We start from the raw sequence: 18,429 nt of genomic DNA on the forward strand, positions 1-18,429 counted from the left end.
GTGATGTGATTTGTGTAATAGATTCATGGTCTTGTGTTTTTGTCTTATAGCATGTTAGGTGAATGATGTATCTCAGAAGTTGTTTCAAAGAAAAGCCTAGCATACACATTACATACATGTACTTCACACCTTACATACATGTACTTCAATTGATTCTTTAATTGAGAGTACACAGTACGAATAACAATATGTACAAGGGAGGGATGGTTATATGACCATGAGATCTAATGGGGTGGGGGGTGTATCTACATGAGTTGCAAAGAGAATCCAATGAAGGGAGACAACTTATTATATACGTACATCTAGTTTCAAGGGGAGATAAATCAATGGGAGATAACACAGTGTATTTTGTAATGGGATGGGTGATATCTGACATTAGATTGAATGGGTGTTACCTAGAATATGAGCAAGAGGAGATAATATAGAGAAAGGGGAAATAATATAGCATTTACTAAGTGTTTCAATAGAGACAACATATATGATAAATTTACTCTCCAAGGAAGATAATTTTGAAGAATGATCTAGCAGACGACACACATGGAAGCACTTAACATGAATTGCATGGACTTCAAATGAATAATGCATTTGATCAATGATAAATTGAGTACATGATCTATGAAAAAAATGTATTGCTTTGCAATTCACATCTACTGCACACTTTTAAATGCCTTCAATTCAAAACACTGACAGCAACTTGTTTAAACAAGGTTCTATCCAGTATATAGTTAATTCAATATTGTTGTTTAGATTTTTTAAAACAAATAGCTGTATATATACAAATAAAGAAAGTGTCAATGCAATAATATATATAATCCATTGATATCATGTAAAAGTTTATAATCTAACTTGACTAACTTTCAATAGTTATGCATCTTAATGGAGCGTTTATATGACCACAATGTTACATTGTCTATGTGACAAAATTCTCTCTATTAATAACAATGGAATATTTAAGAAGAAATGAATGTGAAATCAAAACTAGATCTATAAAAAAACACTTAACTTTGTATGAAACATTTCTCAGAATAAATTGATTGTATATTCTGTGTGAAACATATTAATCATTCATCCCCCAACAAACATTTGAATCCTTCCAACATATTACTGGAAGAGTGTCTTTTAAAACTACTGGATTGAATAAAGCAAATGATTTTGGATTGGAAATATTTGTCGATATAACTTTCAAATAAAACAAAATTGCGCAACAACACAACCAAACAATGATCAAATGGTCACATGAATTTACAAATGTCATGGCTATATATACAGATATACACTAGTTATAACTCATTCCCCCTCTAGACACATTTGGATTCTTCTAGTTCAATGACTGGAACATTCCATTGTAAAGTTCCAGGGGTGAATGAATTGACATAATATTATTTTTTTCATTTTGGGTTGTAAAGGCTTGCTATGTTGAAGTGATCCATCCTTCGCAGGTTATATGACTTGTTAATGACAACATTGAAAACTGAAATAAATCCAAGGTTCTCTTATATCTATGGAAGAAAAAATGTTTCCTTAAAATGTAACCATCTAAATACACAATTACAAATGCTTTCCATCAATCATCTCTAATTCATGGTAATTATCAATGTGTGTGGAAAACCAAAGGCTCAAGTGATAATTCGGCATCAACAATATAAAGTTTGGTATCCATGGAAAAAATAAATGGATATATTATTACAGTTTAAAAAGTTACGCTCACACCTTACGTAAATATAATTTGTATCAGAAACAAAACTTTTAACAAAACCTTGTTATTTATGTATTAAACTGAAATAAAAAAAATGGTTCAAACTAAAATGTTCAATGGACACCATGTAGTAATGATTACAACATCACTTCAATAACCTAGCCTACAATATCAGTAGGCCCCTCTCAATCTATATATACATGTACATATAGTAATTGTATACATCTTAGCACTAACCTTCACTTCATGTCATTTTCACTTGATGTCAAATATGACTGTTTCCTACAGTAAATAAAGAGAGGGTAGCTATCACAGTAGAACTAGCCTTAGCAGCCACCTAAAGACCACTTTCTAGGGATCCCAGAAGGCTGAATTTTCAAAGAAATCTTACCTGTTTATAAGACCACTCGACTCTTGAATTCAGAAAAAAAAACATCAAATAAACCTATAAGCATAGAAAGGGCTTTAAATCATTCTAAGACCTTAAGTCTGTGATTAGATTACAGACAAACTTGATCCCAGTGGCCTATCTGCCCCTAAAGACACTTTAAACTATTCTTATATAAAGGCTGGAAGAGTTAATTTTGAATTTTCAGGGGCGAGTGAGTTAAATAAGGGTCACTCAAAATTAAACGAAACAGGTCATCGCAATTTTCAAATTCTAAATGAAAACAACTTTCAAAATTAGGACCTCCCCTGCCAAAAGCAAAAATTGTTTGAGTATATCTTTAATCTTTAAAAAAAAAGTTCTTTGAAAAAGCATATCAACTTTTATAAAATACCATTAATAAACTTGAAAATACTTCTCTCTGTCATATCAACTAATAAGTTGTATTTAAAAGATATTTGTTCTACACTATTTTCTGTTGGACACAAATATATCAAAGTAACTTTGAGAGACATTTTATAAATTGTAGAGTTGTTATCAACCACCAAATGTAAAAGGCATATTTGTTAAGTCAATAAATTGATAAACAATAACACTTCATACACCAGGGATACTTATACAGTATACTATAAATTGTAAACATGATGAAAGCTTTGTTCTCTGATTTGGCATTAAACATGATTTAGTAAACAGTCATGTAAAATTGTCAAAACCTCATTTTCTAAAATCACCAGGGTCATAATGGTCATTAAAGATATCAAAATCTTAAAAAAATAAACACAAAATTTGAATTTGAATGTCAGGAACTAATGTTGACATTTAAGATAAACAAAATATTCCATTTATCAGAGCTAGATGTATTTTCTAAATTGTACCAATAACTGTTCTCTTTGCTGGACATCCATGAGGTCTATCCCTACAGTTGTCTGTAACAGATTGTCATCAAATTCTTCCACTTCAGCGTTCTTTCCATTTTGATCGTCATAGGGAGCTTGTTCATTTGGTTTTTATCTAATAGGATTTATTACCTGATCATTGCTGTAAGTTTCCAGTGTAAAGTTCCCGCCGCCTTCCAAACATTCATTGTCTGATGAATTCTTTTCACTGTTTGTTTTGTTGCTTTCTGTGTTCAAAGTTCCTTCATTATCTGCTACATCATTTATTTTCCCTGCCAAGCAACCACTTTTAATGTTAGTGTCTGATAAACTGCTGTCTCTATTCAAAAGACAACTTTCTCTAAGAGATATATTCTTCTCGTCTACTTTCAATAAGTCACTTTTAATGTCTACTATATCGTTCTCTCTATCATTCACACCCAAATTTACCAGTACATCTGTAAAGCTTCTTTCTCTATATATACGCCTCCCTGTACTATCTTTTCCCCTTCCTGTACTGTCCTTTTCTTCTTTACACTTATCACTTTCAGATTCTGTTTTCCCAGGTTGAACTTCTGACCAATCATCCTTAGAATTACCAGTGATCTTTTTACAGAAATCCACCCCACTCTCATCATCACTCTCCTTGTCAGAGTTGTAAACATCAAAATAATCAATTTTCCTCTCAACACCAACTAATACACAGCTACTACTTTCCTGCCCTCCATTATTACGTTTTTCTTCACTTTTCAACAACGAAGTATTATCAAATTCAAAGTCAGTCAAATGTTTACCAAGTCTTTCACGGTTAGATATCAATTCATTTTCATTCCATTTCCTTTCCGTGTTGCTAATTTTCTTAGGGATCAGATCATGAACAAGGTCAAATGTCTTCTCATTATATGTAACCATTTTTTCATTAACAAAGTTCAATTTATCATCACCCTCTTTTCTTTCTATATCGTTAACTTTCGTATTATTCCTCTCTTGGGATAGATCCATTTTCTTCTCAGTTTGAATAACCACATTTTCATTAACAATGTTCAGTTCATTACCACCCCTCTTCTGTTCCATAGTATTCATAATCTGAGTGTTCCTCTCATGGACAAGATCCAATTTCTTCTCCATTTTCTGCATGAATTCTAGACTGCCCCATCCAATATCTACTACCTTCTGTCCAGATAATTTGCCAGTAGCACAAGAATTGTCTGCTTCAGCTGAAGATAAATAAAAAATATCTTTTTGATGAAGAAATTCAACCTATGATTTACATATATATACATAATTCAAAGTTTTATTTTGTAAAGTACATAACAACTTAACTGTAAAGAAAATGGTATTGTATGGAGGTTTTATAAAGAGAGAGAAACATACCTGTAAGAGATACATTTGATTCTATTTTATTTCAGAAGGAATGATCAAAGTTTTTTTTTAATTATTCAACACATTAAATAATTTCAAGATAATACTCATTTTAACAAAAGTAAATAAATCGGTCCTTCACCACTAGAACAATCACCGATCTGTGACAGACAGCCTCTAAATAAACCATCCCTGTAGACACATTTGGATTATTCCAGTTCAAAGGCTGGAATAGTCAATTATGAAGTTTCAGGGGTGATTGAGTTGAAGAAAATTACGTTTTGTTTCTCCAATCATCGAAAGACCATAACCTAATACCCAATGTAGTACATGTGATCTACTTGCAAATCTATCACCAAAGACTCTTTTATGATAATGAAATTTATTTTCTAAATATAGCTAAATATCTTATTGGTTATAACAGGTATTGTTAATAAGTGATTGGTTGCTACATGTGCATCTATACATGTTTCTAAATATAGCTTGATACATTATTCTTGTTTGGTTATATTTGGATTGCTGTTGTTGTTTGGTTTTTTTTTAAGATAGATGTAATGACATATGGTTGCAAGTATCTTATTGGTTATACAACGTATATTACTACAGGCCAAAATCAAATCAATCATTGATAGCTATATGTGCATTTATATCTTAGTGAGGCTAAATAGATTATTGATCATATACATGTATCTACATATTTATTTAGTTTTGTTTTCTATTTCTAATAAAATGAAATATGATGAAATCAAAATAAACATCAAAACCACAATACCAAGGAAAAAATTAACCATGCAGAGGATTAAAGGTTAAGTAGAATATTACAATTTGTAGTGTAGACGAACAACTAAAAACCAGACTTTTGTATCGTAAAGCAAATATCACTCACCACAGCTAGAAAACACAAGCAAATTACATAACATTTAGTAGTCATTTCAACCAATCCCAGACAGCGGTGCAATTTTGTGCATCCATGTAAAAAATACCATGGTAACAACTGACTTAATTAACTCATTCACCCCTGAAAATTTGTAATGAATTCTTCCAGTCTTTGACAAAGAAGAGGTCAAATGTGTCTTAAAGGATGAATGAACTAAAAGATTAATGACTGGATATTAGCAATATCTAATTCTTTTTTTTTGTAGATCTAATCACTGGATATTGTAGCAATATCTGAAACATTTGTTTTCAAAGTATCTATTACAAATATCTTTACCAAATACCAAAGAAACAGTAAGTAAAACATTTTGATTATCTCAATTGATCAGCACTATTTTTTTCTTCTTCAATATCCTGCTTACTACTAAGTACATGTATGAACATGAAATATAATTAGTGATATATTAGATTAATAAGTTATATTTAATTGAATTCAGAATTTCTTGTTATGAGACTGTCATAGAAAGCAGACAGCATTTTGGTAGAACTCAGCTATAATATACCTCAGGGTCTACGGATTGGGACGGTGCATCTCTCAGTCTCTGAGCCAGGGCTTCTGGAGTACTAGTGTCAAATCTACCCGTTCCTTCATACGAATAATTTGACCTAGATAATTGCTGAACTTTTCTATATTCCTCTGAAAAAGTAATTTTACGGGTGCAATACACATCGCCAGCAACCAAAGACATTGAACAAAGCTGAGCAAAATGATTATCATGCAACTTTGATATCTTATACTGTAAAATGATTTTAGCACAATCAAAATTTTAGCGCAAAATAAATTTTGAATAAGCAAGCTTGATTATAAATACCTGCATTCTCTAAATTTGGTACAATCACAATTAACATACAGAAATGCAATCATCACGAAAATCGCTAAAATAAGATTACAGCTCAACTACACAACTTTACAGTATCAGAGTCTACAGTAATACATAAAGGCAGCATCTACTAATTGTTTTGGCCTATTTTTGAATTATTGGTAAATGTAATAATGTTTTTTTTCTCGTTTTTCCTTTACTGAACTCTTGTCAATTTAAAGTCTCTCTTGATAATACATGCATCAAAACCATAATATGATGTAACAGGTTAGAAACTTGCAATCCCAAGAAATTGTGGATTAAAAGAAAATCCAATAATTGACTAAAGTGAGCTAAAGATTGTCTTGAATAACAAATTTGTCTGCTCATTAAAATGTTTCCTTTTTTCCCCTTTTTTAGCAAATGTACATTTATACTATTATAATACTGATTTGTAATATGCTGCTTTATGTAGAGTTTGTTGAAATGAAGGGAATCTGAAATCCTTTGAATTTAAAATACAACAAGAGGCCCATGGGTCTGAACGGTCACCTGAGTTCGAATAAAGAATGAAACAAGGACATATCAACACTATATAAATGTCCATCAGGCTCTTCAAATCAGTCAATGATTATATCAATTTGACCTTTTAATCTTCAGAGAGTATTTGATTCCATTACATCTGTTGCATTTCCTATGAAAACTGAGCAAATAATACTCATAGATGCGTTTTCCCTATATAAACTATAGAAAATTTAACCCCCTCCCCAGGAGAAAATCTGAGATCTCAGAGCCATGAAATTCAATTTTTGTAGAGGATCTTGAGACCTTTCAATCTATGAAGAGTTTTTTATTCTACCATATCTGCAAGTGGAGAAGAAAACTTTAAAAATTTTAGTCAAATTTACTTTTTTGGCCCCTCCCACAGCCCTCTGGGGTGTGGGGGCCATATAATTCAAAATTTTGAATGGCCTTATGCCTTAGAAAGTTTGTGCAAAATTTCATTGAATTTGCTTCAGCAGTTTTGGAGAAGAAGTCGAAAATATTGAAGAATTATTTACGAACATATGTCGGACGAAAGGCTAGCCCCCTGGGGTGTGGGGGCTATATAATTCAAAATTTTGAATGGCCTTATGCCTTAGAAGGTTTGTGCAAAATTTCATTGAATTTGCTTCAGCAGTTTTGGGGAAGAAGTCGAAAATATTGAAGAATTATTTACGAACACATGACGGACGAAAGGCGATTAGAATAGGTCACTTGAGACTTCGTCACGTAGAGAAATGGGAATGGATTTCGTAGGTCATGAAATATCTCAAAAATGAACTTTAACCTTTACATATTAAATGTTAATCATTATAATTATTAATATGGTCACAAAGAGTGTTCTCAAATGTCAAAGGTCCTTCATAACAGGAACGCATGCACAGTGCTTTATACATTGTTACCTATAACATGTACCAAACAACATGCAACAACATGTAAATTTGTATATATCTGAATTTTTTTACTATGGCTTAAATAAACACAAAAATGCATCATACAAAAATGAAAAGAAGCATATTTTTTATACTAAACATTTTAAAGAATGTAAAAATATTTGCCATGACTGTATAACTTACAAAAGAATCTCTTACAATGTCTTTAATTGGGGTAAAATCATTCATTTACTACCCCATCTATGTAATCTCAAGGAAAAAGACACAGAATTAGGAATTAGGGATTGATTTTTATTGAGTTTACAATCATGGCAGTTTATGACAAAAGTAAATCATAATCAAAGGAAATAAACAACAAACTATACCACATGATACCAAATCTAATCAGTGCACTTTACAGAGTTATCTACCCTTGAGTGGAGGTATCATTTGTGACACATTACTTTATTAGCAAATATTTCATTATTTTCCCTGAAAAAAAAGATGTTACACTCACCAAAACATAATGCCATAACTAATATCTACACACAAGGGTATATAAATCTGCAATATGCAAATAAGGAATATAACTCACCAATACTTTTCTTCACAAACTCCAATGCTTTCAGACAGAACTTGTGGGTAGCTCTCAGTCGGCCGACAGCTCCAGAGTTTGGTTCGTCAGACATGAGCTCCTCGGACAAGAATTCGGCAACCGAGTTGACTCGCTGATGGACATGTTGGACCACACTTTTGACACAAGCTGGGAAGTGTTCGGTGATATCACAGCTGAAGTACATATCTGAAAGTTTGGAGTCAACCGTACGAATATCCATCATCAAGCCCTGTAAAACTCTATGGCGCTGAATCTTTTCTCTCTCCCTGTAAATATATTTCACAAATTAGTTGAGCAACAAAACATCAAATCAGTCAATCATCAAAATTTTCATAATAGAACACCATATCAAAATCCATACTTACAAATCTACAATGCCATTATGTCACAGGAGTGAGACACTAAGTTACTGATGATTGACCCAATATAAAACCTCCCCTCCCCTTTTCTCTCTTCCTCCTCAAACACAGGTCACTACTGTTGGTATTTTGTTGAAGGCCAATTTGTAACAGGAGAGAAAATATAGCTACCAGACTGCATGGGGCTCGAACCATTGACCTCTTAACACTAGCCATATGCCCTATAACAATTAAGCTTTAAGCTAACTAGTCATAACAATCCAATCCAGCTACATTAATAACAACTGATCACATTATTTGGTTGTAAACACATAAATAAACTATAAACAGAGTACAACTTACTTTCTTTTTTCTTCTTCAACAATGGCTGCCTCGTCTTTATCTTCTGACTGCAAAGATAAATCAAAATTACTACATTCAGGAATTCAAAAGTTAAAAGATTTTTTTAATACAGTAATATCTGTAATCTTGAATTCCAAATAAGTTTTACTTTCAAAATCAAAACATTTTACTCTTTTAGAGTGCAGGTGTGTAGTGATTTGTGTAAAATCTATGGAAAACTACTTTGGTAAACATTTTTCACAAAAACGAAAAGAAAACACTGTGTTAAAATATGCAGAGTTTGACCTTTGCCATTTTTAAATGTGGAAAATTTGAATATATTCATTAATGAGCAAAATACAGATGAAAAAACAAAACCTGACTGTTGATAAAGATAAAAGTGACGACGAATACATACCCTTAGTTTAGTCATAACAGCAATGTGATTAGCCGAGTCGTCTATACACATCCTTAGATAGGGAAACATGTTGTCTGCTTCCTCCCCAAATTCTTTTCGGAAAAAGTTGTAACAGCGTAAATAATATCTCTCTTTTACACGCATTTTGTTCAATCTTTTCTTCGTAAGGCATCCTGTGAATGTAAAGAGCTGTCGTTTTCTCTCCTCTCGAGCTAGGTGTTTTTCTGTGGTGAGAGAACTAAGAAGAGACGACATACCTTTCTTTGTTTCAATGTCTATCTTATCTTGTAGATCATCCAGCTTTTTCTTCAGGGATGAAAGCTTCTGGTATGTTTTGGATGGTATTGGATTACATAAAATAAGAAACATGCCTTCTTCGGAAAAGAACTTTCTCTCCTCTTGTTTGGTGAGGAGTTCTGCAGGCACTCTCTGGCTACAGACACCGTAGTAGTTAGACTGTGTAATACGCAGTTTAATCTCAGATTCAAATTGTTGAATATCTTGACGGATGATGGCTGACCTTGCCTGTGGTATGACCTTGGAGTTTTCCAGTTCCAGTTGAGTGAGACCAGACTGTATGCAGTATTCCTCCAGTTCCCTAGGGAGCCTGTCAGCTATGGAGTCTAACCCTTCATGTTGATCCTTCCAAATTTTTTCTACTGTTTTCGACACTCGCACCAGTTCCTCAGCTAGCATGCTCTTGGTGAACGGTATGGTAGTTGAACAGGAGCACATATCAATATATTCTGCTTGGTTGGAAGCTGTCACTGTTCTCTCACCTCTTGATAAAGTAGTTTCCTGAGATACAGTATCTGTCTGCTGTTTCTTAACAAGTTCTAGTCTTAATTGTTCTTTCTTCAGTAAATCATTGAAGTTTTCACCTTGACCTTTTTGCCCAGGCTTTGTAGGCATAGGTCGTTTTGGTCCTGGCGATCTTTCCTGAACTGTCTTGTTGCCTAGCAATTGTGACCAATCTTGAGCAGCATTTCCCGATGATGAAGTGTTTCTAAAATGAGGTCGTGGATTGTTCCTATCAAGATATCTGTCCTCTGAGAGAAAGTCCATTCTCGATGGATGATCTTTCTTGGCATGAAGGTCATCCACTCTGTGAATATCGTCCTTTGAATGAAAATTCCTCCTGTCCTCCTTCGGAGACCTGTTGCGATACATTTCAACCTTTTGACCTGGAGTGTCTTTCTCGTCAGATTTGATAACTACCCTGCGGTCAGTACTCTTGTCTGAAACATCTCGTACAACATGAAGTCTGTCTTTCTCATCCATTGGGCACACTTGCCTAAAGGAATCTTTGAAAAGAGGCAGGTCCTTTCTGACAAGCCTATCTGATGTCTCCATGTTACTTCTCACATCAATGTTGTCATCTCTAGGGGGCGATTCATAGCAGACTAAAGGTTTCTTTCTTTCAACACTTATAGTTCTTAATTCCTTAGATTCAGAATTCGTCTTTCTTACATATCCTTTAGAGGTGTTTTTGTCCGGTGAAAGAGAATGCGACCCACTTGTATCCAGACCTTTCAGCTCCATCCTGATCTTCTCCTGAGTTTGGGATAAATAATCCAAGGAGAAATCATCAAATTCTTCAAATTTTCTTTTATCTCCAGATGTTCTAACATTCCTAACGACAGAATTTCCGGAATCTCCATCATGATATTTACGTGTGTGATGTTGATCTTTCATTGACAAAGAGTTGTCTGCTCTTGGTACCCCAGAATCTGGGTTAACTTTCTGGACGTTTCTTCGATCTCCCACAAACATTTCACCCATATGTAATCGCGATCTATTGGCTTGGGAGTCATTAAAAGAATCATGTTCATTCCTTGAATGCCTAAAATGAGAATCACCATCAAATCTCCTCTTAGGGGAAAGTGATCGTCTTCTAGTAATCCGATCCTTGAACAGAAATTTAAAGGGCATGTCCTCCCTGTGTGAGGTTTGGGATGACGACCTTGACATATCTCTATCCGGACTCCTTCCTAAGGCGGAGGTTGCTTTTGGATATACGCCATCTCTTGAACCCATGTTTTCTGTTGCTTTGCCTCTGAAGTCTAGATTTCTGTCTCCATGACAATCTGTTGGTGATGATGGACTGTATGGAGAGGACGTACGATCTGTGTCACATTTTAATAATACAGCGTCTTTTCTGCCATTTCGTGGAGAAGGGCTTCTATAGCGATTACGACCCCCGTCTTCAGAATGGGACAATGACTGTGAATAGTCAGATCGAGGTTTATCGCGGAACAAATGTCTATTCCTGGGGTCAATCTCCACTTTCCTTGGGCAAGGAGCAAAGTCCCTTCCTTGGTGAATACTACTTTGTGAACTTGAATATGGAGATTCACTTAGTCCAGTTTTCGTACGGTTCTCATTGTCATCTGCAGAACTGGACATGTTCTTGTCTTTGCTATTGTCATGTGATAATCTGGATTCCAAATCAACTATTGGATTTATCTTAATTTTTTTAACAGGATCTGGTGCATTCTGTGATGCAGGGAACCTGCTTGACGTGAATTTGGAGAACCTCGGTTGTCTGCTGGAATCCGAACTAGCCCATGGACTGGATTTTACTGGAGTCATTGGACTAGCACTCAAGGAACTAGTTGAAACAGTCGAGATGCTGGGTGATCTTGAATATCGACTTCTGGATCTTTTGCGGGTGTTATGATGACTAGATTCAGTAGATATGGATGAATAGCTTGGTGACCTTGAATGACGACCTCGTGACCTTCGCTGATGATCAGACCTATGTTTATCTGAGTGAACACCACGTCCACGTCCTCTCCACGATCCCCTAGAACTTGTCCTATCCGAGCAGGATGATACAGTGGAATAACTTGGTGACCTTGAATTTCGTCTCCGTGATCTTGAAGCATATGAACTAGGAGACCTTGAATATCGACCCCTTGATCTCGATCTAGATGAAAAACTTCGTGATCTTGAATGTCTTTTGTGTGACCTTGACAGAGATGAGCTCCGTGACCTTGAATAACGTCTCCTTGACCTTGATCTAGATGAACGATGTCGTGACCTTGAGTAGTGTTTCCCTGACCGTGATCGTGAATATGGACTCCTTGACCTTCTTTCTGAAGAATAGCTACGAGACCTAGAATATCGTCTTCTCGGTGTTCTTTCTGAAGAATAACTACGTGACCTTGAATATCGATACCTTGACCTGGACCTCCTCCTGTAACTTGGTGATCTTGAGTTTCTTTTATAGGATGACCTCCTAGAATACCTAGAATCCCATGGATGATGCCTCAAGCTATCTTCTGAAGATGAGTAACTTGTTGACCTACCTCTCCCTACTGGCCTTGACCTTCTTTGCTGACCTTCGATTAATTTTTCAAAATTTGGAGTTTGACAGAACAGATCACTGATTGTACCAGTCCGTAAAGGTGTTTTGGTCTTTTTCTTTTCCAAGGGTGGGAATTTGTTTTCTTCTGTCTTGCTTTCTGTTTTGCCTTTTCCAGTTGCAGGTTTAGTTGCAGGTTTCTCTTGGCTGGACTTGTTCTCCTGAACAGAACCCTTTGTTTCAATGATTAATTCTTCAGCTTTATTTTCTGTCTTTGGTGGTGTGTTTTTCTTTGGAACCTCTGACGAATTGCTCTTTTCACTCTGTGTAACCTCCTTTTGTGGTTTATTTACTTCTACTGTTTTACCATCTGTTGCCTTAGCAGTGTTAAGCTTAATCAATCCAGTTTTAGGACCCAGCAAATTATCCTGCTTTTTATTTGGGGAGGTGCCAGTGTGTTTGATCCAAAGTCCCGTCCTTGACTTATAGAACCCAGTTTTTGTGCTAATTCCAGGACGAGTATGACTGTTTGTTTTTTTACCCATAACATTTTCTTTACCAGGAGTGATCTCCCCTAGCTTCCTAATTTTTAGTAGATTTGAAGGTTGTTCCTTACTGTCTGTTCCACTGTTACTACTAGACCTATTTCTTTTATCACCTACATTTGAATCTTTATGAGGTTCACTTTTGGAGTTGAAAGACGATGATTCTCCGCTAGTAGTCCATGCTCCTGTTCTAAAATCATAGACAGTCTCATCTTTTCTTGGTTCTATTCTGTCTTCTGACCGTCTAGAGACCGAGCTGCTGGTAACCCAGGCACCAATTTTTGGGTCAAACACATTTGTATCACTATCAGTGTCATCATGGATGTAAAGCCTGTTCCGATTCGGCCACGATCCCTCTCGACGTGATCGATAATCCCGATCACTTTCAGTTTCAAAGCTTGAATCCAAATCCTCCCGATCTCTGACAGTCCTCCAGGGTTCTTTTCGGGGAGTGTTTTCTCCAATATCACTTTCTGTTGATGTACTTTCCTCAGTCGATGACTTTGTGATCCATGCTCCTGTTTTGGCATTATATATACTTCTCATTCTCTGTCTTCTATCATGTTTGTTGTCTGTATTTTTGACTTCTTTGGATATTTTTCCAACATCAGTATCATCTGAAGACTTCCTCTTTGTCTGATGTTTTTGTCTTGATTTTTTAGCATCCACCACATCTTTTTCTAACAAAGCATCAATCAGATCTGTATCTGAAAATACATTTCCGTCACTGTCTATCTCCTTATCACATCCTTCATCAGTCGGTTGTTCCGATTTCTTGTCAGATTTTGAAATTACAGACGGTTTACGCAGTTCTTCAATAGGATATATGTCTTCGTTAGCCTCATTTTGGGATGAGACAGTTACAGCCAGAGTGTCTGTTCCCTCTTCGGATGTGGACGAAGATATGGATGTATCAACAGTCAATCTGATCTTCAGTGAGTTATCCAGACACTCAGTGACATCTTTGTTTGTTTCTGCCGCTCCTCGTAACACACTGTAAGTGGACGACACAGGTTCTTCCTTCTTCTTAGGGGTGACTGGATGTTTTAATTTATCAGCCTCCACTCCTGTAAGAAGGCCCTTCCTTAATAGTACAGAAGGTACAAATTTGTCCCCGGGTTTCAAAACACTTGGTGAGCCTGAAGAATCAGTTTTCTGTTGGATTCCATTATCATTATTATGTAAACTTTCCTGTTTCACAACATCCAAAACTCCATTGTCTACAGGTAAAACAGTGGTTGTTTTGCTGTTTTCACCATTTTTATCGATTGAATCAACTACCTTTGGTATATCTAAATGTGTTTGTCCATTTCTAAGGTCAATGTCTTGCTTATCTTTCTGTTTGTCTTCCACTTTTGTGTCTGCCTCGGTCGAAACATCTCCATCACCATTTAACGATTCCAACAGGGGCTTCATTTCTTTAAGTGTTACAGGCTTAGCATCACATGAAGTGTTTTTAGATTCCTTTGAGCTACCAGTGTCAAATCCACTAACAGAGAGTAATAAAGAGGAAAAGATGTTTTTGTTTTCCTTGTCCTGGCCCAATTTACTCTTCTTCAAAGGGTTTTCATCTTTCGGAAATGCAACATTGCTGTTTGCGGAGTTTTCCTTATTTCCCTTTGAAATATCTGTAATGACAGTATTGGCATCATGATACTGGTTTTGTGTGTTGTCTGAGCCAATGACAATGAGGGTACCATTATCTTCCTCTCCACTTGTCTCGATCTCCATGTCAACCTCTCCTTCGGTCTCATACTCTTGATCTTGTTCCTGTTTTTCCTCTATGTTTTGTTTTTCTTGATCCTTTTGATTTTCCACCACTAATTCTTCCATTCCTTCTTTATCCACTATCTCTTGACTGTTCTTTCTACCCACTTTCTCCATTCTGTCATTTCCATTTCCTTGTTGTTCTTCTAATCCTTGAGTTGTTGGGGTGCCAGTGCACATGCACTGGCTGCTAATCCCTAAAAAATGATCAGATCTAGAATTTGTTTTTGTGCCACTGAAGGCTATGTCAAACAAGCTGCTTGTTGACCCAGATTTATTTCCGTAAACATCAGAATCTGAACTCGACTTCTTTGGTGCCAATTTATCCGTAAACCAGTCCATTACATCTGAAGGTCGTTTAGTAGCTACAGATGTTACAGGTGGTGTGGTTGCTATGGGACTTGCTGGAGGTGGTTGGTTGTACTGAGGAGGAAAGTTGTGTTGTATGTTTGGCTGGTGGAACGAAGGTGTTGAGAAATGTTGAGGTGGTTGTGGACCACCCTGTGGTGTAAATGGTCCTGGGGGTCTAAAATGTCCTGGAGCATTCTGAGGAGGAGGAGGGAAACCTGAAAACTGATTTCCTTGTTGAGGCTGTTGCATCCTGTGTAGGGTGGGTATCTGATTTGGAGGGCCAGCCATTCTTCCAGGAGGTGCATTGGAAGAAGGTGGTAGTTGGTTCTGATGACCACTCATTGGATGAACATGATGGGGTGGTCTAGCCGGCGGAGGACCACTACCCATGTGAACTTGCTGTTGGTTCATTCCTGGATGAGGAGGTCCTCTAATTGGTTGAACATTCTGCGGAGGCATTCCTGGCCCTCTAACCACTGGTGCTTGGGACCTGGGTGGTGGCATGGATGTATTTAGTTGTGTGGGTATGGGCCCTTGTCTAGGCACTGAAGGTCCTTGATGAGGTGGATGAGGCATAGAAGAAGTCATTGGTGGACGCTGGTGTATTGGAGGAGGCTGCTGATGAGGGGATTGGAAATATTGTGGACGTTCAGGTGGACGTACACCAGGATGTGGGCCTGGACCAGCATTGGTGGCAGTGTTGGGCGGGTATGGCATCCGTCCGCCAGCTGACACTCCTGGCCCATGTGACACTGGTGTAGGTTGGCTGCCCATTAGTGGATGTATACCTGGAGGTCTCTGCAATGGTGCGTGCTGACTAGACTGCATTAAAGGAGGTCCTGAGGTCATTGGGGCTGGATGTCGTGGGATGTGTTCATTTATCACTCTGGGTAATGTGCCTTGTGTATTCTGAAGTCGAGGATCATTAACTGATGGAGGCCTGTGAGGATGCATATCTACATGACCAGGAGGAGGCTGCATATGTCCAGGAGGTCCTGATGGCATGGGTGGTCTGAGACCAGCAGGTCCTCCAGGCCTGGGACCAGCAGGGCCTGATGGTACCATACGTCTTGGACCAGGAGCTTCTTGTGGCGCCATTGGTCTTGGACCAGGAAGTCCATGTGGAATCATTGGTCTGGGTCCAGGTGGAGCCATTGGGTTCTGTCCAGAGTCAAGTTGTGGCCTATTAGGAGGTATCATTGGTGGTGGATAAGTGGACGACTGAACAGTGGATCCTGACATTTGTGGTGCATAACCAGACATTGGCAAGGTGGTAGCTAAGGTAGGTGGAGGATAGGAAGAAGCTGGAGGCATGTTTGCACCCAATGGAGGCTGAGTGAATCCAGGGTTAGGTACACTGGCAGCCGCAGTTGGTGGCGGATAAGGAGGCACCGACTGGCTATATGTTGTTACAGTTGAGATATAGGTGGTCACTGGTGCCGTATAAGTTGTCACAGAAGGATTGTAGGCTGTTCCTGCTGGATCATAGTCTGTCAATGGCAGATTGTAGGCTGTTGCCACAGAATCATAGGCTGTCATTGACGGGTTGTAGGTTGTTGTCACAGGATCATAGGCTGTCACAGGAGGGATGTAGTCTGTTGCTGTAGGATTGTAGGTTGAAGCAGCAGGGTCATATGATGTTACTTTAGGATCATAGGATGTCACAGGAGGGTTGTAGGTTGTCACTTGTGGGGTATAGGATGTTACTGTAGAATTGTAGGTTGAGGAAGGTGCGGAATAGGTTCCCAATGGCTCAACAAACGGAGCAACAGCAGGTGGTGGATCCATTCTTGCAGGTGTGAAAGTTTCTGCTACCGATGGATACTCCGGCTTCGCATCAGGGACTTCTTGCCTTTTTTCCACTATATCATATTTTTTGATAGGAGAACTAGGCACTTCACTCTGACCACTACCCAGAACAGGTATAACATTAGCCTTTCCTTTCAGCTTTTTAGATTTTTCCTCCTCATCCTCTTCCTTCTTAACAGGTTTGAGGGTGAGTTTGATCTTCTTCCTGGCTACCTGGATCCACTGCTTGACTCTATCCTCGGTATGCTTGGTGTACATATCGTCTGTATCCAGGTGTAGATCCTTACCACCAGCTGGCCCGGCTTCTTGTTCCAACTCAATAGTACTGTTAGAACTGGAGACTTTCCAGGAAAATTCACTTTCAGTCGATGAAGAATGAGTCTGAAATGCAAAATAAATGAAATTTTCAAATTCTGTAATCATTTAAATCAAACAAATGTGATGTATTCAGTTTGACAGTAGATGATTTGAAAGTTTGGTCGAAGTCATTGTCAAATCGCATATATATTCCTGTCGTATTTGTTGTTATGTATGTGTTTATTGTCGTGTCGTTGTTACCGTGTCTGTTACCTTGTATGGCGCGACAGAGCCTCCGTATGATGACACAGGTAAGCGAGCGCGCACGGGCTGGACGCCATGTCGATGTGAATCGACAGAGAAACACCTTTTTGTGTTTATACTTATACGGGCATAGAACCATACAGTCTATGGTAAGTATTACGTTTAATCTTTATATGATAGTATTTGTAATGTTAATATTGGGGTATTTTGGGGTTAAATGTATGTATTAACCTTGGAATGTTGTTCATGCATTATTCTATTGTGCGGTCCAAACATGCATTACTTTGACTGTTTTGTAAACGTTTATACCAATTTATGTATGTAATAGCTATCGTACTTCCATATACAAACATGTATATTAGGTATTTGGAAGGTATTTAGGTTTTATGTACGTCTGTTTAACTTTATATAACTTGAACGCTAATCAGAATTTATTGTATGGAAGCCCATTGGTAGCGTACGTTGAAGCTTATATGATATAGTTAACTCGTGGACCAGCACTTTAATAAGCAAACTTGTATCATAATTATTATGTTTTAAGTGTATAATCATTGGATTATTATTGATCCAGCTATATTTGTATAAGTAAAGGGTTATTTTAGGAAAAATACTGTATGTATTAACTTTGAATATAATAACAATGTGTGAATGAGTAAATGAGTGTATCGACGTTGTGTTTATGTTTTCGCAGCAAACTGATGCTGGACAAGAGATACAGTATGGTGGACCAGACGCTCATTCCTGTGCGACATACTGCGCCAGTTGGTTAGAGTAACTGGGCACCAGTTATACGGCAGTGAAGCCAATGAGAGGCCACGTCATATTGAGGGCCGCTAGATCATTTTGTGAGGGAGTTTCCCAACAACTCAACTCGTGACGTCATCAACCTTCAGCCACCACACG

General features: G+C 37.3%; 1 protein-coding gene across 2 annotated transcripts in view; it reads right to left on the bottom strand.

Moving 5' to 3' along the window:
• Window positions 1-131: 131 nt before the first annotated feature.
• The window catches only part of LOC138323639 (uncharacterized), a 62,890-nt gene continuing 44,592 nt past the window's right edge, over window positions 132-18,429 (bottom strand). The window contains exons 9-13 of one of the 2 annotated variants that reach the window (XM_069268390.1): window positions 9,187-17,346; window positions 8,790-8,836; window positions 8,068-8,354; window positions 5,761-5,894; window positions 3,977-4,176 (exon numbers count right to left, since the gene is read on the bottom strand). In XM_069268390.1, coding sequence (XP_069124491.1) covers window positions 4,126-4,176; window positions 5,761-5,894; window positions 8,068-8,354; window positions 8,790-8,836; window positions 9,187-17,346 — 8,679 coding nt within the window. In that variant the 3' untranslated portion in view covers window positions 3,977-4,125. Of the gene's footprint in view, window positions 4,177-5,760; window positions 5,895-8,067; window positions 8,355-8,789; window positions 8,837-9,186; window positions 17,347-18,429 lie in introns of both variants that reach the window. The other variant, XM_069268389.1, reaches the window with a different exon arrangement.

The sequence above is a fragment of the Argopecten irradians genome, chromosome 5 (genome assembly GCF_041381155.1).
Source record: "Argopecten irradians isolate NY chromosome 5, Ai_NY, whole genome shotgun sequence".
NCBI lineage: Eukaryota > Metazoa > Mollusca > Bivalvia > Pectinida > Pectinidae > Argopecten > Argopecten irradians.